The 22,619-nt window shown below is 46.5% G+C and overlaps 1 protein-coding gene and 1 long non-coding RNA gene across 5 annotated transcripts in view; one reads left to right on the top strand and one right to left on the bottom strand.

Annotated features, from left to right (window-relative positions):
• Positions 1–22,619, bottom strand: part of BCL6 (BCL6 transcription repressor) — a 34,961-nt gene that overhangs the window by 3,714 nt on the left and 8,628 nt on the right. For 2 of the 4 annotated variants that reach the window (XM_069617473.1, XM_069617474.1), the window contains exons 2-7: positions 8,209–8,247; positions 7,708–7,877; positions 6,638–6,859; positions 4,728–5,705; positions 2,561–2,742; positions 831–998 (exon numbers count right to left, since the gene is read on the bottom strand). In XM_069617473.1, the coding sequence (XP_069473574.1) occupies positions 831–998; positions 2,561–2,742; positions 4,728–5,705; positions 6,638–6,859; positions 7,708–7,868 (1,711 nt within the window). In that variant the 5' untranslated portion in view covers positions 7,869–7,877; positions 8,209–8,247. Of the gene's footprint in view, positions 1–830; positions 999–2,560; positions 2,743–4,727; positions 5,706–6,637; positions 6,860–7,707; positions 7,878–8,208; positions 8,248–12,024; positions 12,540–22,619 lie in introns of those variants that run through there. The other 2 variants (XM_069617475.1, XM_069617476.1) reach the window with 2 other exon arrangements.
• LOC138491133 (uncharacterized) overlaps positions 21,757–22,619 on the top strand; it is a 208,249-nt gene continuing 207,386 nt past the window's right edge. The window contains exon 1 of the long non-coding RNA XR_011275960.1: positions 21,757–21,814. This is a non-coding gene — a long non-coding RNA (uncharacterized lncRNA). The remainder of the gene's footprint in view (positions 21,815–22,619) is intronic.

Below are 22,619 nucleotides of genomic sequence, written 5' to 3'. Positions count from 1 at the left end.
CAATTTCACAATCATGACAAGAAACACAGCAAGTCAGCTTAAACAATCCCTACCACCCCATAGCTATGTATTGGTATGAAGACCATCTGGCTAAGGGCTGTCCTAATATCCAAAATGTGAGCTCTGCACTTGAACAGCTCCAATGTCCTCAATTATTGCACCCCAGCAAGAAAGCAAATGAAAATAATGTTGAGTAAGGGGGATGAGCCTCGGGTTTACAAATGGACAGTGCACTGTTGTGATGGCAGTGGGCTTCTATAGCCATACAACGCTGTCGAATGCTCTTGCTTCTCGAAGGTTTGGCGCTGTTCACGGTTGACCGTTTAGCAATGAATGCAGTTCAAATGTCTTTCAGTCATGCACAGGAGGTCTTGTGCTAAATAAGCCTGTGGACAAGAGCAATCCTCGACAGGTAACAGGTAACTCCTAGTTTAAAAGTGGACAAGGGGCCCAGCTGCTCACTCCAGGTACAGTGGAAGTGTGTACTCTTTCTCAGTCTCCATAAAATGTGACATTTGTTTTGCGTTTTCAATAAGTCTTCCAAAAGAAACTGCACAAGACAAGGTGCCTGCCCCTTGTTATACCAGTGGTGATGGAAGAGAAATCTAAGCCTCCGGTCCTGAGGTGTCATAGATGTTTGTCCCTCAGTGAGACAGCCATACAGCACCCAGGCTGGCCAGGGGCTAGCCTGTGATGAACCTAGGATCCAGTCATGCAGACAGGATACAAGCAGCAGACTTGCGTGCTGCTGGGCATCCTCTCTGAAAGCACTGGCCACATGCTATACATCCACGCCGATATGGGATCTACTCCAGGGCCCAGTAACATACCTGTATGAACCGTTTTGTGGCTGGCTAGGTTTCCCTTGTAGCGGAATGAGGCCTGGCAACGGTCACACTTGTAGGGTTTGTCACTGTGCATCTGGAGGGTGTGTCGCTTGAGAGAGCCTTCTTCCGAGAACCTGGAGTCACATTCATTGCAGAAGAAGGTACCATTCTCTGCAGGGAACAAGCATGAAAAGAGAACTCAGTATCTCATGCGGTTTTCAACTAGAACCAGAAAAGCCTAGCAAAGAGCGAGCGATACAGCATGAGCCTGCACTGACGTTTTCCCCAAGAATTACTTTCAGGGGCCATGAAATCTGGCGCAACTTAAATACTGGATTTTGAGTTATAAAAAAGTGACATCGTTACAGCTAGATATTAATGGCATATTAGGCCATTAGGCTGTGACCCACCGGGAGTCTTGTCACAGATACCATCATCTCACTATTGGAAATTGTCATTGAGGATTTAAAAAGGGGAGTTTTCCCATTGAGCGTGCGGGAGTCGGACCGTACATAACTATGCTAAATCAAAATGGAAGCCACTCATCGGCCATTAATGGGCACTTTGTACATTGCTCAAGATAGCATTGTGGATGCTGAAGGTATCATCGTTCATGGCACAGGCCTTGAGGACCAATTGCAATGTTGCAATGTCTCACCAAAGGCAAGGTCAGTGCCTGGGGTAGGTGAAAAGCAGTGTGTTTATAGGTGTTGAAGCCTACCATTAACAGGTAATTTCATGTATGGCATTGACTAAAGGAGCGAGTAAGCAAATTCTGTCATTTTCTTATCCACAAACCCTAAATTGAACCCAAAGACAATTTTATTTGGGCAGTATTACTCTAGAGGAGAACAGTTCACGTTATGCCACTGCCCCCTGGTCTTATGTAGCACGCCAACGAGCATCGTTTCTTCGCTCTGTAACCTGCAAGACCTTCAGCTGTGATGGGAAATATGGTTTTGCAGTCAGAAAATCAGGTTGTGTGATTCTGGAATGCCATTTTGTGGCCTTTTAAGGACAGGCGTGATAATGGTACGTGTATTTTTTACAAACCCCACTTAAACCAGTGGTCTTTTTCTGAAACTCCTCTCAAGTGATTCAAGCACTGTGTGGGCAAGCCTGGAGGCTGTGTGTCTTGCCCTGTGCAGAAGGTACCGGAATCCAAGTGTAAGCAATTATTCCAAGCAAATGTTATGCTCGATTATCTCTAGCGATGTTTTGTAAAAATGTTGATTTGGGTTTTTCTTTCAAGTCCAGATTCTGCTAGTTAAATACAGAAATGGGTTTCAGAAATACCATATCCATACTGGCTGGTAGGCTTCCAGTCTTGAAGTAATGTGTTAATTGGCAGAAGGTCTCCATATTTCCTGCTGCTACTTGGTGGGAAGGGGGCTGCCATCTACATAAACTATTCTCCTTTTCCCAGTAATCTGCTGTAAATAGCCAGTGAATGAATGGTCGAAAGGCAACTTCCACTCCACACAATCTACAAACATAAGATCCCAACGCAGCTCCTAGCCCTCACACCCGACAAATCGGGGCTTTGATGCCCACTGGCAGTACCAAATACTGCGCAGGACGACTGCAGCATCCTCGCTGCCTTCTAAAGCTCCTCTCCTCCCCCAGGATAATCCAGGATGCGTTCACCAATTGTATAGAACCCGAAAACATAAACCAAGTCTATTCAAGTACATCATGACCGCGGGCCTAGGAAGTGAGTTCAAAGTACATACCACAACTGGAGTCCGAATACTCTGACTGCGTCTCGGTCATCTCCTCCCCGAAGTTTGAACCAGGCGTAAGAGGGCACACCTCAGAGTGCGGCGGGGACTGGGACTCACAGGAGGTGTATTTTGGGGTATGCACGTACAGTGGTGAACTGCCTTCACTGCTTCGAGGGGAGACAGCTGGAGACCTTGAAGGAGAAAATAATTGGGCATATATCAGTCACCTGCTTTACTTAAGGACATCTACAGCATTTTAGGCCTTTGAAGTGAGCAGTGTATTGTAAACAAATAAAGCTCATCAAAGTGGTACTAAATATTAGATGTGCGTTTACAGCTCTGCATTATTGGCAATAGTTTTACAAGTAATCAGTAGTTCTGGGAGTTTGCAAATGTTGGCTCTCTGGGTGCGTTCGACTGCATTACACATCAGCCCCAAACTAGATGAGTCAATTGTAAAGGATTGTGGGAGTTGTAGTCCAAAACATAGGGAGAGCCAACGTTGCAAACCCCTGCGAGTAGTTGAATTGTCCCTGCTAATAAAGCACTGAAGTAATCCTGTGTCATACTGGAAAGGTACTGGTGAAGAACGGGATTAAGGTAACAGCAACCGGAGCTTCGCACAGAGCAAGCTGTTCATTTGACACGGACACACCTCCAACATGTTACCATATTTTCTTATCAAAAATGCTGTCCAACTTTCAGCAGACAGATTACCATAAAAATGAGCCCGAATTTCCAGGGAAATTCCAGAGCCATATTCTATGATTAGAACTCGAAAGAATTACCAATTATCCAATAGACCAGCTACATATCAGATAAGAAAGTATATACTCTTTTTTGCTATTATTTATTTTAGCAGAAATGCTTCGAACATGCTGTAATGAAGCCCAAGCTAACAGCCAGTTGCATCCAGGGGCCATTACTGCAGTTATGTCATCCGCAATGCCTTGTGCTAGAAAACACTTCAAACGCATATTAAATTCAAACCCATGCATCAACTCTGAGCCAATTGGTGTTTGATTTCATCTGGTGGGATATTTGAGCATGGATTAAACAACTTCAGCAAGCAGGTCTACATCAAGGGCTAGCTTGGTACAAGGAGTTGCCTCCAACCCTTCACAGGGTTCTGCAGCATTGACGCTCTGGGCCTGATTTACAAAAGCACTTTAGAATGGCAGAATCCCATTGAAATCTTTGTTTAAATCAGTCCCTCTGACTCACCTCTTTGGAAAACGGGTGAAACACATTTAACCATACCTATTTTTTTATTTTTAAATCTTATGACCAACATAGCCCTCACATATGGTATGCAGTCCCCATTTCAGATTTGCTCACAGAATTCATTGTATTGACTTTTACACATTTCATGTCCGAGTTACCCTTTTCCATTTCGATTAAATCAGTGGAACGGGTACCCACATGAAATGCCGCAGAATGCTGAAATATAGTGAACTTTCCAATACCAAGAGCCCATTTGTGTTTCCTTACTAGAGTCCAGTGCATAGTCCTTGGCGATTGCTTCATGTTGCTGTTCACTGGTCATCTATATGGCTCCTGCTTGATAATTTCTGTTTAGTGCTTAAGGGGGTCTTGCTTCAACTCCTTATCGAAACATGCACGTTTTTTCTTGTATGTCAATAGCTCAGATGAAAATTTGTAACCCTCAGGATCCATGCCAAGAAACTGGCATGAACTAGATTTTAATTTTTAAAAAAAGAAAACTAATCAACACAAAATTATAATAGATAGGTTTTTAATTAATCATAACCCTCATATTGGCCTGAGCAACTTTCCAGACCATTGTTTTTGAGCGTGACTGGACCTTCAGAGAAGGAACCTGCTTATTCTTCCGCCAAGGGGAGCAGTCCAGTCTAAACTGCTGGGCCATGTCCGTTTTAGACTGTACTAGAAGAAACACTTGATGTTTCAGCTTTGTTCGGCTTCATCAGTGAAGTAGAGCTCATTTCAAAGGAACGACAGGAAGGTACTCCAGTCTGGGTATACGCCCTCACACTTAAGGAGACTCCCAATAAACAACAACAATAGATTGATGGAAATATTTCAATTAATCAATTACCTAGACGTGTACAAAAGCCTTCACAGAAAACACTGATAACGGTGTTTAACATTTTTGGACAGCTGCAGAAGGCTGAAGCAACAATATTGCCTTTACCTGGTGGTATGGTTGAGCAGGCTTGCTGGAGGTATTGTGGAGGCATCGCTCATGTTCATCTTAATAGGTGTTGGGATATCCAGATTGTCCGGCTCGTTCGTTGGTTGACAAGCAGATGTGGAATTGCAGGACTGGGGGGAAAGATTTCCCCCCTCATTCTGGGTGGGACTTTCATTGTTTGCACTTTGGTTGAGCGAGTTGAGAACAATGTATTTGTATTTCTTCCAGTTGCAGGCCTTGGGGTCGGTGGGACTTTTGGTCACTGAGGAGTTGGTGTCTTGACTGATACGTGCATTTTTGCTACTGCTGGACTCGGTTGGTGAATTTGGCTGGCAGTCTGACTTTTGAGGACTCTGAGGGCTCACAAGACCCTTGCGGTTTGCAGGCGAATTGGATGATTTAAAGTGATTACTTATTTCGTCCTCTGAAGAGGTTCTCTCCTCCTCATGTACTCTCTTATCACAAGTGAAGTAGGAATTATTCCTCACCGAGGAAGCAGCCACCTTGGGACCGGAAGCTACACTGTACTGCACGTCACTTCGGGCATCTTCCTTCAGAGCTTCCTTTGGCGAGTAGCTGGAGTTCTGGCACATGTTGCCTGAAGCGTCCGTCACAGCTCTGCTATATTCTGGGATGAGTGTTCTAGAGTTGGTGCAGGACAGAACACTCTCCTTTGGAAACCGATTGCTTCTAGTGAATTCCGATGCCGGAACCCTACCATCTCGGATCTCATCTTCTGGGAAGTGGAATCCGTGCACTGGGATGTGACTGTACAAGGGATAAGAAGAGGGGGATCCAGGGATACCACTATACAAGCCAGGGACAAAAGCTCTTCCATCGCAGAGAGAAGTGCTCCGAAGTGGCCCACTGCTTTCGGACATGTCTCGTGTCCTATATGCCATCACATCTTGGGGCAGCAGCATTCTTCCCGCCATAAACTCTTCTCCGAGTGGCTTCACAGGTGGCACCATCTCTTCACTAAGATGACAAAAAAAAAGAAATGGCCATCAGTTTATGGCATTTATTACAGGGTTAGTGATGCAAAACAGTACAACATTCTTACATCAGGACGCACAAAAATGACATTGGAACTATACACCTGGAAATAAGTAAATGCAAACACAATTCTGCAAGGCGGGAAGCTGTGAAAAGGTTACTCCATTATAGGGGTTTGTACAAAGAGGTGACTGTGTGCTAACTGTGTGACTGACTGCATTGAATTATGGGTCATTTACTGCCATTGTTACGCAAAGGAGTTTTCGCGTAATAACAATCAGGCACCCTGAAATCAAATGCTTTCTATTTCAGGAGGAATGACCATTCGTGGTCTGTAGGCCATGGAACCTGAAGCCCGCGGCACAAAAGGTTGCGTACAGTAGTGCTGTACGTCAGGATTTCGTCTATGTAGCCTGCAGAACGACTAGTTGGAGCCGCAGCAAGTAAATGGAAGGGTTGGGAGGAGCGCAGTGCGCAGCAGAAAGCGGCTCTTTCGTGGTGACCCCTGCACCCACCTGAAAAGGGCCGGGAACCAAAGACGGAACTTGCCGGAGTGGTCTTCTCGCCTGGAATCTGCAAAGTCGGTCTTTTGATCTCGGCTTTCAGGTACACATCCAGAAGGATAGACTCGCAAACAGAAACAGCCCAGTGCGAAACACGTGGAGGTGTAAACTTGGGTATAAATGGCGGTGTGAAGAGGCAGAGATCCCCTTACTTTGAGCTTCCCACTGAGAGTTGGCAGTGATCTGCCATCAACTTGTATGATACTCTGCCCAAGTACCCTGAAAGCACTCAGTTGTGGCTGTGTGTAATTGCGGGTGCTTACCGTGCCTCATCAGAAATGTTACTTGCATAGCCTCAACTTGCCATTTACCCGTACTACCACCTCCACAAAGAGTGAATGCATGCCTCACCTGGTCTTAAGGAACCTCCGGCAAGTGTCGACAACATGCTCCATCTGCAAGTAGAGCGCTGTGCCCATGACTGCCAAAATGCTGCTGTCCCTCAGGCTGAGGCGCGATGTGTACATGAACTCCAGCAGGACTCGGAATCCCTCGGGGCTTATCTCAGGGTCCAGGTTGACCAGATTCAAAGTGCACTTCGTCTGGTCTGTGAAGATCGTGTAGAACAAACCGCTGTTGGGGGAAGAAGGCACACAAGACTTGTTTCCCTTGCATTCTTTGCAACATATCTGAAACTAGAAACAATCAGCACTGCCTAAAAAGAAAGCCACATTAAAAAAGGCTTCTTGGAAACTGTGGTATCATTAAATAATCGAAATTAAAGCACTTCCAAAATTAAATTTTGGGAAGAAATCTTGGAGGTATTTCAACATATGTTCCCCATTTGTAAAGATTAGTTGAGGAGGATATTTACGTTTTGTATTGGGAGAGGCAGTGTGTTGTATTGCGAATGCAGCTTAGTCGTTATGAACAAATACATCGTGGTCAACCGGGGCCTGTCTGAATGAAAAACGGAAAGAACACTTTGCATTTGCGAAGGTCAGTCAGCGTGAAAGAACAAAGAATAAGATAGGATTAGGGCACATGTTCTTTCTGTAAGTGGCATGAACTAGGCACCTGTGACCCAATATGTTGGTATCAAAAGGGGAACGTGCATTCTTCATGGAGACTGGATGCTATCAAGAGAACTGTCAGGGACAAGACTGGGGCTGCCCTGTAATCAGAAAGTCTGAATGAGCAATTAGACTTATTAGTGGGTCCCCTTGCCACTTGCACCCAACCCTCACATTAAGCAAGAGATGCCAGAAAAGCTATAGAAAGAGGTTTACATCCATTGTGCTGCGAATAAAGGAGGAAGAGGACTGCTCCAGCTCTCACGCATGGCCAAGGCAGAGCAGTTTCAAACAGACATGCCTTCACCCAAACAAAGACCCGTGCAATACTTTGAGAGTGGGTACTCAGCTATTGGCAGTAAAGCAAACAGTTTTTTATGTGGTGGTCTGTCTCTTCAGATCGCATACCTGCAGGCCATGAGGACAGTTTTGTGGGCACGGAAATGCTCTCGATTCACCACAATGATGACATCGGTCAGAATGTCCCTGCTTCGAAGGCGGTTCAGGTTCAGGAGAACATCACTGGCATGGCGTGTGAACTGGATACAGCTGTCCGAAGGAGACGCCATCCTGATGTACTGGAGACAAAACCAAACGATGACTAAGGGTATTGTAACAGCAGCACGTGGCAACAGTTTGAACCTTATTGGTCCTAGGTGCGAATATTGACAGATGTCATTTGATTTGGAACTACTGGGTAGGGTAAAAAGGAAAAAGACGTGCCAATGTGCAAATATTTGAGGTTTAAAATTAACTGGTCCTGAGGGCGGGTACCAAAATGTGGCCAACACATGCAGAGTTTACTTAAACGTTAAGTGGTAATGATCAATTACACACATATCTAAAGCTCCAGCCTGATGTATTGGGTGAAGTAATTTGGGCAACTTTATAATGTAGAAAATCACTCACCTGGAAGATCGTCTCACAATCCACAATTCACTTCAATTCCTGAAAAGCACAAACATAGGTCTTTCAGAAAATGCTAGCAATATAGCTTCGCTTTTACTGGTTATTGCAGTTGTAGGCTTCCAATAGTTTGACAGATCTGGATAGGATTTACCTATTAGACAGTGACTTTCACAGTGCAAGCAATCAGTATTGATATACAGAAATTGGCAGTAAATCAGGAATGGCACAGGGGCCTATCCTGCAAGCTGCAAACTCTGAAGACTCTAAAATCATCAGCTCAGTCTCGTCTCTGTTTACTGTTCCCATTGTCTCTCCTAACCTGCTTTGGGCTCACAGCTTTACTGTTCCCAATGTGTGTTCCAGTCTACTTTGCTCTCACAGCCTTACTGTCCCCATTGTATGTTGCAGCCTGCTTTGCTCTCATATCTTTGCTGTTCCTATTGTCTGTCCTAGCCTAATTTGGGCTTGTAGCTTTATGTTCCCCTTTGTATAATCTAGTCTGCTTTGTTCTCACAGCTTTATTGTGCCCATTGTCTCTCCTAGCCTGATTTGGGCTCACAGCTTTACTGTTCCCAATGTGTGTTCCAGTCTACTTTGCTCTCACAGCTTTACTGTCCCCATTGTATGTTGTAGCCTGCTTTGCGGTCACAGCTTTATTGTCCCGATTGTTTGTTGTAGCCTGCTTTGTGGTCACAGCTTTACTGTTCCCATTGTATGTTGCAGCCTGCTTTGCTCTCACATCTTTGCTGTTCCTATTGTCTGTCCTGGCATGATTTGGGCTTGCAGATTTACTTTTCCTTTGTATGTTCTAAACTGCTTTGCTCTCGCAGCTTCACTCTTCCCTTTGTTTGTTCTAGACTTCTTTGTTCGCAGCTTGACTGTTCCCATTGTGACTATGTCGGGCCAGTGGCTGCTGTGTGTTGGTGTAGAATGGAGGTGGCGAGTGACTATGTTGGGATAGTGGCTGCTGTATGTATGTGTAGAATGGAGGTGTTGAGGGACTATGTCAGGATAGTGGCTGCTGTGTGTATGTGTAGAATGGAGGTGGTGTGTGACTATGTCGGGATAGTGGCTGCTGTGTGTATGTGTAGAATGAGGTTGTGAGTGACTATGTTGGGATAGTGGCTGCTGTATGTATGTGTAGAATGGAGGTGTTGAGGGACTATATCGGGATAGTGGCTGCTGTGTGTATGTGTAGAATGGAGGTGGTGTGTGACTATGTCGGGATAGTGGCTGCTGTGTGTATGTGTAGAATGAGGTTGTGAGTGACTATGTCGTGCTAGTGGCTGCTGTATGTATGTGTAGAATGGAGGTGGTGTACGACTACGCCGGACTAGTGGCTGCTGTGTGTATGTGTAGAATGGAGGTAGTGTGTAAATATGTCGGGATAGTGGCTGCTGTGTGTATGTGTACAATGGAGGTGGTGAGGGACTATGTCAGGATAGTGGTTGCTATATGTATGTGTAGAATGGAGGTGTTGAGGGACTATGACGGGATAGTGGCTGCTGTGTGTATGTGTAGAATGGAGGTGGTGAGTGACTATGTCGGGATAGTGGCTGCTGTGTGTATGTGTAGAATGGAGGTGATGTGTAACTATGTCGGGATAGTGGCTGCTGTGTGTATGTGTAGAATGGAGGTGGTGTGTATCTATATCGGGATAGTGGCTGCTGTGTGTATGTGTAGAATGGAGGTGGTGAGTGACTATGTCGGGATAGTGGCTGCTGTGTGTATGTGTATAGGTGGCGAGTGAGTGTTGGGATAGTGGCTGCTGTGTGTATGTGTATAGGTGGCGAGTGAGTGTTGGGATAGTGGCTGCTGTATGTATGTGTATAGGTGGCGAGTGACTGTCGGGCTAGTGGCTGCTATGTGTATGTGTAGAATGGAGGTGGCGAGTGACTGTTGGGATAGTGGCTGCTGTGTGTATGTGTAGAGGTGGCGAGTGAGTGTCAGGCTAGTGGCTGCTGTGTGTATGTGTATAGGTGGCGAGTGAGTGTTGGGATAGTGGCTGCTGTGTGTATGTGTATAGGTGGCGAGTGAGTGTCGGGCTAGTGGCTGCTGTGTGTATGTGTATAGGTGGCGAGTTAGTGTTGGGATAGTGGCTGCTATGTGTATGTGTAGAATGGAGGTGGCGAGTGACTGTTGGGATAGTGGCTGCTGTGTGTATGTGTAGAGGTGGCGAGTGGGTGTTGGGATAGTGGCTGCTGTATGTATGTGTAGAATGGAGGTGGTGAGTGACTGTTGGGATAGTGGCTGCTGTGTGTATGTGTAGAATGGAGGTGGTGAGGAACTATGTCGGGATAGTGGCTGCTATGTGTATGTGTAGAATGGAGGTGGTGAGGAACTATGTCGGGATAGTGGCTGCTGTGTGTATGTGTAGAATGGAGGTGGCGAGTGACTGCTGGGCTAGTGGCTGCTGTGTGTATGTGTAGAGGTGGCGAGTGACTGTCGGGATAGTGGCTGCTATGTGTATGTGTAGAATGGAGGTGGTGAGGAACTATGTCGGGATAGTGGCTGCTGTGTGTATGTGTAGAATGGAGGTGGTGAGGAACTATGTCGGGATAGTGGCTGCTGTGTGTATGTGTAGAATGGAGGTGGTGAGGAACTATGTCGGGATAGTGGCTGCTGTGTGTATGTGTAGAATGGAGGTGGTGGAGTGACTATGTTGGGATAGTGGCTGCTGTGTGTATGTGTAGAATGGAGGTGGTGTGTAACTATGTCGGGATAGTGGCTGCTGTGTGTATGTGTAGAATGGAGGTGGTGAGTGATATGTTGGGATAGTGGCTGCTGTGTGTATGTGTAGAATGGAGGTGGTGTGTATCTATATCGGGATAGTGGCTGCTGTGTGTATGTGTAGAATGGAGGTGGTGAGTGACTATGTCGGGATAGTGGCGGCTGTGTGTATGTGTATAGGTGGCGAGTGAGTGTTGGGATAGTGGCTGCTGTGTGTATGTGTATAGGTGGCGAGTGAGTGTTGGGATAGTGGCTGCTGTATGTATGTGTATAGGTGGCGAGTGAGTGTCGGGCTAGTGGCTGCTATGTGTATGTGTAGAATGGAGGTGGCGAGTGAGTGTCGGGCTAGTGGCTGCTGTGTGTATGTGTATAGGTGGCGAGTGAGTGTTGGGATAGTGGCTGCTATGTGTATGTGTAGAATGGAGGTGGCGAGTGACTGTCGGGCTAGTGGCTGCTGTGTGTATGTGTATAGGTGGCGAGTGAGTGTTGGGATAGTGGCTGCTATGTGTATGTGTAGAATGGAGGTGGCGAGTGACTGTTGGGATAGTGGCTGCTGTGTGTATGTGTAGAGGTGGCGAGTGAGTGTTGGGATAGTGGCTGCTATGTGTATGTGTAGAATGGAGGTGGCGAGTGACTGTTGGGATAGTGGCTGCTGTGTGTATGTGTAGAGGTGGCGAGTGAGTGTTGGGATAGTGGCTGCTATGCGTATGTGTATGTGTAGAATGGAGGTGGTGAGGAACTATGTCGGGATAGTGGCTGCTGTGTGTATGTGTAGAATGGAGGTGGTGAGGAACTATGTCGGGATAGTGGCTGCTATGTGTATGTGTAGAATGGAGGTGGTGAGTGACTGTTGGGATAGTGGCTGCTGTGTGTATGTGTAGAGGTGGCGAGTGACTGTCGGGATAGTGGCTGCGCTGTGTATGTGTAGAATGGAGGTGGTGAGGAACTATGTCGGACTGATGGCTTGTAACTTTTTATGTTTGCCCCGGCTTTTGTGGTTAACCTTCAACCTTCTACATGCCACTCAATGTCATGATGGATTACATTTCAAAACACTACGTTTAAATTCCAGGTTAAAATACGTACTGCCATTTGTCGCTTTTCTACACTTCTTTGAGGTACAGTTTTCATTGTTGCATCTGGTGTTAAATGTGGCCAGATGATTTTGTCTTGTGTGCCTTTTCGTCTGCACTGCCCATGACGGTCAGCTGCCAACCTACACGTATATTCTCAGGACTCACAGTCCGAGGTAAGTGCACGGTAGCACACAAGCGAACGCGCCACTAACACAAAAGCAAAGGGAGTGCAGGACTCCACGCGCAAAGCAACAGTAAATGGCTGCATCGAGTGCACATTTTAGGTGTGTGGAGTCCGATGGAAAACTCCCGCCGTGGCAAAGTAAACTGCTGCCCCGTTACGTACTCTGCTGTACCTCAGCCACTGCATATCCGTGCACGTGGGGGGGCCGGAGAGCACTGCTCTCGTGCACAAGACCACGTAAGAGCGCCCTCTGACCCCCAAATCATCGCCTCCTTCAGGGCTACCAACTCAGAAATGCTTACAACCAAAGTCGCACATTAGCAAAGCAGATACACGCGCAGATAACTGAGATTACAGAACCCTGCGCGTTTATAGGCAAATGACTCGATACGGGGAGTCTGGAAAACAGACGATTGCGCGCAAGGATTAGAGCAAACTGCAGGAGGTCTCCGCAGCTACTTCCCAGCTCACCAGCTATAAATGCAAGCGTGGGTCATCGGCCCACACTGCTGAGACTCACCCTGTATCCTGGACGCTCGCTCGGTATCTCCATGATTCGGGATGAGGCCGCAACAGCCTCACCAAAAGGCCGTGCTCCTCTTTCCATAGCAGAATGCCCTTCTATAGTTTACCTTCAGGTCCCTAGAATAGCCCCACTGCCCCCTCAACGGCTCAGTATGAAAATATCTGTTCCATACTCTTTCGTACACGTACACCCCCATCTGGCACCAACAAGTGACTCTTGGGTAGAGCCGACATAATGCACAGCATATGCAGGTAGGTAGATGGGTAACAATGCCCATCCTGCCCATTGCCATGAGGATTCCCAAAACAAGCAGGCGCTAATGCTAAGTGTGCTGCAAATCTAACATTTCTCTCCATTATAAAGGACGAAGGGTTCTTGTTAGTGCATTTGTAAACAGGGTTAATGTTATATAGGCATTTTATATGTCACATGTTGTGTGGAGTCAAAAGTGAGCTACAAGCGGGAGCTAAACAGTTGCCACTAATTTCGATCTGTTTATGGGCAATTATCAATGTCTACCTAGTCATTTGCCAAGGTTTCACTGCACTTGGGTGTCCCGTCAATGTAAACGGTAGATTTGTGCTGCCTTCCGAACACGGGCTCTTAATGCAATAGATTTTGCTGGGTTGTATAAACTCAAACCACCAAATACACCAACAGCAGCAAGCCTACAAGAAATAAAAACGTGGGGTCTGGGCTTTGAGAGCCAGTCCTATGCACCTTGGATCCACTGGAGAGCTCCAAGTCATAACTAAATGAACGTAGGGTCCAGGGACAGGACACGCCTTTGCTGTACATCACCGCTCATACATACAGCCGTGTCCATACTGCTCTAATTCTAATCACAGTAGGGCAAGATTTCATTTCCAAAAGCGTGCCCTGTCTTCCACGCTTATTCATGATTTCAGTTGATTGGAGACATTTCTTTTAGGATTAGACAGGATAAAGATACCCAGGATATTGGTTTTGTATTGATCATGATAAGTTCCTGTTGCACTTAAGAGATCTAAGGAAACTTCGACTTATCTTTGCGCAATCTTTATCAAAATGAAGTATCCAATGCTGGAGACCTGCTGAAACAAAGGACACTGGGAGGCAACGCTTTCAACGAATGTTCATGGGTTTGAGAATGCAATGCAGATTCTACCCTTATGCTTCTCTAGGCAGGAGGCTTGGACCAGCCCTTGCGCACGATATCCCAAGAATCTAAGGAGTAGCAGTAGATATTGGAGAATACTGCAGCCTTGGTATTCTGGGAAATGTTGGGTGGGATTTGGCTATTTCAAGGCATTCTCTGCTCACTAGGGTCCATGTGCTAGCAACAAGCTTTCCAAGAAAAAGGTGGGGTATGGGCTTTGAGAGCCAGCCGTGTGCACTGTAGATCCACTGGAGAGCTCCAATGATGGCAGGAATCTGGAGCACACACAAGTCAGCACTCTCTGCTTCATGCTTCCTCTGGGGTTCTACCACGCACACCATATTTGTCAAATGCAGGTTCTGACGGGAGGGGCCGCTAGTGGAATACTTTGGTTGAACCAAAGGTTAGGTCAACAGTGAGAAGTCACAGGGGTGGAAACAGGTTTAGTGGCCTTAGCACTGGTGAAACGTTTGAAGGTTTTTTTTTCTCAGAAGGGTTACTGTTTTAATGGGGGCTGCACTCATGCATAACACAGCCACCATAGCTTTCCTCGAGCAAGCAGTACAGTTAAATGACCCTGGGGTAGGACCTCCAGCAGAAGAAGTGGTGGTCTGACTCCGAAGTCAATGTCGGATAAGGAAAGCCCACGTTCTCGTACTCTGAATGTCAGGCATCTACAGAGTGGTTGGTTAGTCCATCGTCGAATTGAAGTACAGTGGGTAATGTAAGTCACTCAAAGTCGTATAGCACAAACTCCAAATGGAACCCCTTGTAAGATAGATCGACATGCACTTTATTTCGGTTCTCACCATTTACAAACAATAGAAAATTAATTATTAAAAACAATGTTAATATACAGTGCAACTGTTAAGAACAAGACTTGATAAAAGGCGAGAAAAATATAAACTTAAAATCTCCTTTCCATGCACAAAAGAGGCAATAATGCACTCACATAAATTGTTAACAAAGCAAAAATTAACGCATGACAGGACAACATTCATTGCATCTGAAACAAGCCTAGTATTGTTAGAAATGAAATGTCTTCTCAACCACTTGCTTCCCAAATCTAAAGGTTTTCCGCAGATAAATAAAAAGTGGGTTAAATCCTCTACAGCCCCACTACCACAAATACAAAGCTTAGTATTGAACTGCCTCGACTTCCGGGACCTTAGTGGTAAAACATTCTGATGTACCGTAGCCATAATACGTATCTGTGCCTGTGAACGGATAGATTTCCCTGAGAAATTCTCGTGGTGCAATGTGCCACTGTAGGTGTCCCAGTTAGCGTAGATTTTTCATACTATTTTCACATTTTGTTTTTCTTGCTTTCAAGTTGAGCCGTTTAGTCATCAACTCCCCACCCACCCCCGCTTCATCAAAATCTATCCCTCACTTACTGCACAATGTGTAACTTTTCCTGTACCATGGGTATGTGACATAGGTCTCAGCTTTTGCTAGCTCTTACATCACATTTGCGATGTTAGGGTTCGTTAAAGCATAAGAGTGTAGTTTACGGAAATACTTGAGGAACCCAAGTTCGGCCCGAGCAACAATATTTAAAACCCCAGCTCCGAAAGAGGAAACCCTGGGGTGCCAGTATTCAAACCCAGCAGCTTTCGCAAGTAGATATGCAAAACGGGATCGAGGGCAGAACAACTCACACTGCCCCAGATTTCCCTACCATGCAAGATAGAAGAAGAGACCTTACCTTCCAGCACCTGAATGTATTTATCAAAAAAGAAGCCCCCATATTTTTGATTAAATCTTTTTAAGAAACCCAGGCGGGTAAGCAAATGGTTCTTATAATGCTAATTGAGCAGACCAGAAACAGTTGCTCGAGAACCTAACGCCCACATAATAGGAGTCAACCACATTTATATTCACATTGTCTATGGACCAATTGTACTTGCTTTTATTGATGCCAAACACCACTATCTTTGTTTTCTTCAAATTTTATTTTAAGCCATTGGTTTTAAAATAGCTAGCTGCATAGTTCGAGCTATTGGAAAGTCCCTTTGGTGTCAAATACAAGAAAATGTCATCATCTGCATATTAAAGGGTAGGGTACATAACCCCATTCAGATGCTGAGAAATGGTACCTTTCTGGAGTGGGCCAGACATAAAATCTGATAAAACGATGATAAACGGCAGCAGAGCCAGTGGGCAACCCTGGCACACAGCCTAGTTAGTTGAGAACTCACTGGAAGGCCCGGCTCTAGAGTGGCCGCTAACCGAAGCCCTAGTGTTAACGTAAATGCAGACAATAAGTTGCAGAAGGAGGATTGAGATGCCCATTCTCTGGAGATTTTTTTCCAGAGAAGGAGGCAATTGATAGAGTTTAAACACCATGCATATACTACACCCCCTCTTAACCTCACATGTTTGTCAATGGTGGTCAAGAGCACAAAAACGTGGTCAAATGTAGTGAAGCCTTTTCTAAAACATGCCTTATAGATGGTAGTATATTATTTTCCCTGGCTCATGTCTCCACCCTGACCAGTAAACAATTAGTAAGGATTTTTCCCATTTTGTCCAGTATTGATTTAGAGCAGTAGCAGAGGATCTGGCCGTGAGCCCGTCTTAAAATGTTTAATTACGCTCAGTGTGCAGGACCTCGGAATAACCAAGGATGCAGCAATCGAATTAAACCCCCTTAACAAGACTAGCGTCCACCATTCAGGGAACCACATATTTCTGGTCTAAAGGCATACGGGCCCGGTTTTTTGCCTGGCTTAGCACCTTTAATAGCTGTCAAGACATTGTCTGCTGAGAAAATAAGACTTATTATCGTAGGGGGGATACCTGGGTAAAAAAAGTGGATGGGGCACCATCTGCAAACAAAATGAGCTTACAATGCTTCACCCACTCACAATCTGATATTGGGCAGGCGACATTCTGTGTGCCCTCGCGGAATCCACTTGCTACCAAATTCCAAATGTTTTCTACAACTCCATCATGTATAGTTTTTTCTAGCTTTTCCCACTGCGATTCAAAGAATATTTTTTTCTTCAGCCTCAGGAGTTTTTTATAGTCATTCTTAAGATTATGCCTAAATCCAGAAGTGCTATTTTTTGTTGTGGGATCCAACCCTGTTACCACTTACATTTGGGATTTAACCCTGTTATTTTTTAACATTACTGGGATCAAACCCTGTTATTACTAGTTTAAGGATTAATAAGACTGGGAACTAGGTGTGCGCCTGACCTTTTCTTTTTCACTTAATGTTGCATGAAGCCCGGGTCCTGGAGGCAGCAGCACCGGGGGTTGTCATGCCCTCACTTTGGAGAGCCATAATCATGGTTTTTTCCCCCTCCCCCAATTTTGGGTAAGATGTGTGTGTTTGGAGGGGAATTAGTTCCTGGTCTCCTGAACAAAACACTGTGCCATCACTACAAAGACCAGAATTCCTTGAGACGGTCATTAAAAAAGCAATTGGCAACAGCTGAAAAGAAACACAGCCTCCCTGAAGAGAGTTGGAGACTCGAAAGTACTTGGAGGAGCAGAACTACTGTGCATTTGAACTGGCAGTTGGGATTTAACCCTGGTATATTTTTTTTTAACTTTTTGTGAGATCCAACCCTGTTACCACTTACATTTGGGATTTAACCCTGTTATTTTTTAACATTGCTAGGATCAAACCCAGTTATTACTAGCTAAAGGGTTAAAAAGACTGGGAACTAGAGTGCGCGCCTGACCTTTTCTTTTTTACCTAAATCCAGAAGTGCTATTTTTATTCCTAACAGCACCACAAGCCAAATTCTGCTCTGCAACATTCCGCATCAAACCAGGGAGCATCATCACGCGCTCCTGTGCAGCTACTAGCAAAAGTGGTACAAGGATGCATACACCTTTTGGAGATAAGATTGATTTGTTTCTCACTAGCCCCTAAGGTGGTCACTGGGACTTCTACAAGAGCATGGGACAAAATGTTTGCCAACATTTGTGCCAGCTTATCTTTAGGCAACTTTCTCGAACGTGGAGCCATATGTGTTTGATCACAGATCAAAAAAAGACGCTGAGCCAGTATGTGAGGACGCCATATTCCATGAAATGGTTAAAGGATTATGATTGCTCATAGGACGGGGCCATACCTTGAAATGTTGCACCCCCCAAAAGGAATAGCAGTCGACCAGAAACTAGTTGATTAAAGAATTTCTGCCAGGTAGGCTGTAGGTATATTTAGGTGATCATTTCCCATTCAATTCAACAAGAGAAGTAGCATGCAAAAAGGAATCCAATAAAGCCCCACGTGGAACGCCCATGAGAGAGAAGTAGCAGGCAAAAAGTAATCCAATAAAGCCCCACGTGGATCGCCACTGAGAGATAAGTAGCGGTCAAAAAGGAATCCAATAAAGCCCCACATGGCTCGCCAATGAGAGAGACGTAGCGGGCAAAAAGGGATCCAATAAAGTGGCTCGCCAATGAGAGAGAAGTAGTGGGCAAAAAGGAATCCAATAAAGCCCCACATTCTGCAATCACTCCTTCACCACTGGAGTCTTCCCATCCCCCTGAAGCACTCCCTTGTGCACCCTCTTAAGAAACCCTCTGCCGACCCCTCCTGCCCGGCTAACTATCGCCCAATCTCCATCACTCCCTTCCTGGGCAAGCTCCTGGAGAAACTGCCCATCTCCCAGCTTAATCTCCACACGGAATCTGTTGGTTGTCTTCATGACCATCAGTCTGGCTTCAGAGCTGGCAGAAGTACGGAAACTACTCTCCTGAACATCCGTGAAGACCTTCTCTCCAACCTTCACTCTAACACCCCTTGGTCCTCATCTTGCTTGATCTCTCTTCTGCCTTAGACACTGTCAACCATGCCATCCTGCTCAACCGTCTCTGCGATAACCTGGGCATCACTGGTCAGGCCCAGGCATGGCTGACGTCTTTCCTCTCCGACCGACCCTCCCAGGTCCAACTTGGGTCCTTCCTCTACGCTATCTTTTTCTCTACCTGTGGTGTCCCCCAGGGGTCTAACCTCTCTCCCTAGCTGTTCAACCAATACCTGGCACTCCTGGCCCACCGCATCGCAGCTCTCTGCCCCAACTTTCAGTGCTGCGCAGATGACACCCAGCTCATTTTCAGGCTACCCCCGGCCTCCTCTCCTTCCCTCATGTCTGACTGTCTGCTATCCAGGAGTGGTGTGCCGCCAATGACCTCTCCTTAATGCCAGTAAGACTGATATTCTCCTCATTGGCACACCCTCTCCCTCCTTCCTTGTAGCTCTCTGACCGGCCTCTTTGCCCTCTTCCTGCTCCCACATGCAAGGCTAAAAACCTCAGGGTCATCTTCGACTCCACACTCTCCTTCTCTCCTCAAATCTGACGTCTCTAAGAAGTCACACTACCAGCTGCACCTGCTTAGTGGTATTCTTCCTTTCTTCTCCTTCCCCCAGAAGCTCACTGTCTCCAGAGCTCTGGTTCTCTCTAGGCTGGACTATTGCAACATCCTCTTTCTAAATCTGCCTGCTTCTACTCTCCGCCCGCTGCAACTCATCCAGAACATGACTGCAAGACTTGTCCTTGGCCTCAAGCCCAGGGATCATATCTCTCCAGGACTGAAATCTCTGCACTGGCTCCCAGGGCTGCGAGGATAAAGTTCAAAACCCTCTGCATCATTCACAAGTCATTCTGGGGCCTCAATACCTTCAACTCTCTCTTCCTAAATATCTTCCTTCTTGAGCTCTTCGCTCATCCGCCTCCGCTCATCCGCCTCCAACTCCCTCAGGAGCAGTCGCTTCTCCAAGCAAAGAGTTGGTGGTAGATCTCGCTCTTTGGCTGGCGCCTCCTTCTGGAACAGCCTCCCTGCCTCCCTTAAACTTGAGGAGAACCAGCTCCGATTCAGGAAGCACCTCAGAACTTTCCTCTTTGCTTCTTCTTTTTCTCCTCTTCGGACCTCCTGGCTGTAACCGGAACTGCACTGGCTACCTGGACGTCCTCTGATCTCAGGCCCAGGTCCTTCCCCCGCCAGCGTCACACTCCTGCACTGTCCACCTGGCAACCCCCGCACCGACTGTTTCTGTATCTCTACAGTCCCCCTACCAGCCCTTGATATCTGATGCCCGCACTTACCCATGCACTTGTCACTTGGTGGTCGTTACTTACTGTTATCATCTTCTCCCATGTACTTCACTATCCCTGCCCCCTTCCCACGCACTTGCACGATCTGAATGACACCTGGCCTAGTAGGATCGTTGTCTGTCCTCCCTTGCCGTGTCATGCCTTGAAACATTTGTGTATAGGCGCGTTATAAATGCCATATATCGTGCATCGCCAATGAGAGAGACGTAGCGGGCAAAAAGGAATCCAATAAAGCCCCACGTGGCTCGCCAATGAGAGAGACGTAGCGGGCAAAAAGGAATCCAATAAAGCCCCACGTGGCTCGCCAATGAGAGAGACGTAGTGGTCAAAAAGGAAAAAGCCCCACGTGGCTCGCCAATGAGAGAGACATAGCGGGCAAAAAGGAAAAAGCCCCACGTGGCTCGCCAATGAGAGAGACGTAGCGGGCAAAAAGGGATCCAATAAAGCCCCACGTGGCTCGCCAATGAGAGAGACGTAGTGGTCAAAAAGGAAAAAGCCCCACGTGGCTTGCCAATGAGAGACGTAGCGGTCAAAAAGGAAAAAGCCCCACGTGGCTCGCCAATGAGAGAGATGTAGCGGTCAAAAAGGAAAAAGCCCCACGTGGCTTGCCAATGAGAGAGATGTAGCGGTCAAAAAGGAAAAAGCCCCACGTGGCTCGCCCAATGAGAGAGACGTAGCGGGCAAAAAGGAAAAAGCCCCACGTGGCTCGCCAATGAGAGAGACGTAGCGGTCAAAAAGGAAAAAGCCCCACATGGATCGCCAATTAGCAAATTATTTGATTTCTCGAAGCACATTTCTGGCAAAGCTTGGTTGAACAGTATAATAGTGTCTAAACTGGCCAAATGTGCCAATAATCTCAGTTTTATTCAGCACAGCCTTGGGGTCCGGTTCAATGTGGTAAGTGGGAGACAGTTTTGCCTGGCTTATAAGGCAATTGCCTAATTGCAGGCCCAACATGCCATTGTGTGCCAATTTTGGTAAGTGTGGGCCGTTTTTGTTCGCTACGATGGACCAGTTTGACGAGTACAGCCAGTAGTTTTGACAAATATTCTTTATTTATAACACGTTTTACAAACCGCCCCTTTACGTATCAATGAAACAGTATGTCACAAAAAGAATTAATTGCCCTCTGACTGTGGGACACTTTTTATTGGTGCCCGAGCCAATTTTCTGGCCCAGTCCTACCTTGGTGGGGAGTGCAGCCCCTGCAAACCAGTGCGCATCTGTTGAGCTGGCCAGTCCTGTGTTATTCAGCAGTTAAATGCTCGCTAGCACAATCGCACACGGGTGTCCATATATTAGTGCACATTAAATCTACTGTATTTAAATACAAATTCTGAGTTCTATAAGAGCAGTATGAGGTGGTTTCAACGAGTCTTGCCAACAGTATATTAATCACGAGCTCACTAAATTGCGTGTGTTTGTTCTTCTTTGATACACGTTTTCCAGTGTTTTTTTCCCTTGACAAACGCTTTTGTAAATCAGGCCACAAGGCATTCCGGTTGTTGTAGAGCCTCGAAAGCCTATTACTTTCACTTCAGAAGTGTGGCAAATACATGTCTGCCCCATCCGTCCCCCCGCCCCACCTCAACCCCCTCCATCCCCTCCCCCGGAAAGCCTTAGTTTCAACATTAGAGTGGGGAATGGTAATAAATACATGGCTATAAATTGCAGAGTGTTTGTAAAATCATCCTCACTCAGGTGGGGTGGAGGGGGGCGGTGCTGCCTGTTTGAAGCCCAGGCATTGTCATAGCCTCGTGTGGGCTACCGGAGGCGAGCTTTGGCTCCTCCCACCTGACCTCAGATGCACTTGGCTACTCGCCCCAACTGTTCCGGGATCGCTGCAACATAAACTTCTTCCGCATCTCCTCATTTGTGAGTATTCAACCGACACCCCCTTTTGATAGTCTTCTTTTTACTGCAGAGCGCACCGATGCTTCCATTGGAGTGGAGGGCTTTCCTTTGAACAATGCTTTGGTTATTTGAATAGAATAGAATCGAGAAGGTAATAGTTATGTATGCTGGGTAAACACAACAACAGTCCGTGCAACTAAGCGAAGAGTGCAGGGCGTGCGGTGGCCGGCAGAGGGCGCTCCAATGCAGGCCAAGAACAGGCCGTGCTTTTGTTTTCCTATCCGTCAGCCTCTCGGTGCAGTACAAGCTGCACTGTACACACTGCACTCGCGCAGTGACGTTCACAGGTGAGGACGTCCTCACATAACCCCATGCGCGAAGCCAGCTTTCCGTCCGCCTGATCCCTAGCGGATTCCATCCCTGAGGCTGGCAGATCTGCCCCGATGGTGAGCCGGTGGAAAGCAAGGCCAGGACAAAGAACTCGGGGTCCCCTCCGTCACCCTCCCCCCCACCAATGGAATGGTGAAAAGGTCCACCTTAGTGCAGACGGGCGCGCAAACGGCGCTTTGCCACGAGAAATATTCTGGACGAGGAAAAAAGCACCTTTAGTCCAGCGAGTTCGGAAGCGAGAACTAAAAACGTCCAGGTGCGTCGTTATGAATTAGCCCGAGTTAATAAGAGATGGAGTGGTAAGTTTATAGCTTTAAAGTCCTCCATCTTAAGAGCACAGAATGCATTTGAAGAGGTAGCAGCCGCGGGTTTAATCTTACTGGGGGTGGAGTTAACACTGTTTAAGCTCTTAGAAGTTAAGATGAACAAACAGCCT

This window comes from Ambystoma mexicanum, chromosome 10 (genome assembly GCF_040938575.1).
Source record: "Ambystoma mexicanum isolate Mex_15411 chromosome 10, UKY_AmexF1_1, whole genome shotgun sequence".
NCBI lineage: Eukaryota > Metazoa > Chordata > Amphibia > Caudata > Ambystomatidae > Ambystoma > Ambystoma mexicanum.
This window is presented reverse-complemented; position numbering and strand designations above follow the sequence as displayed.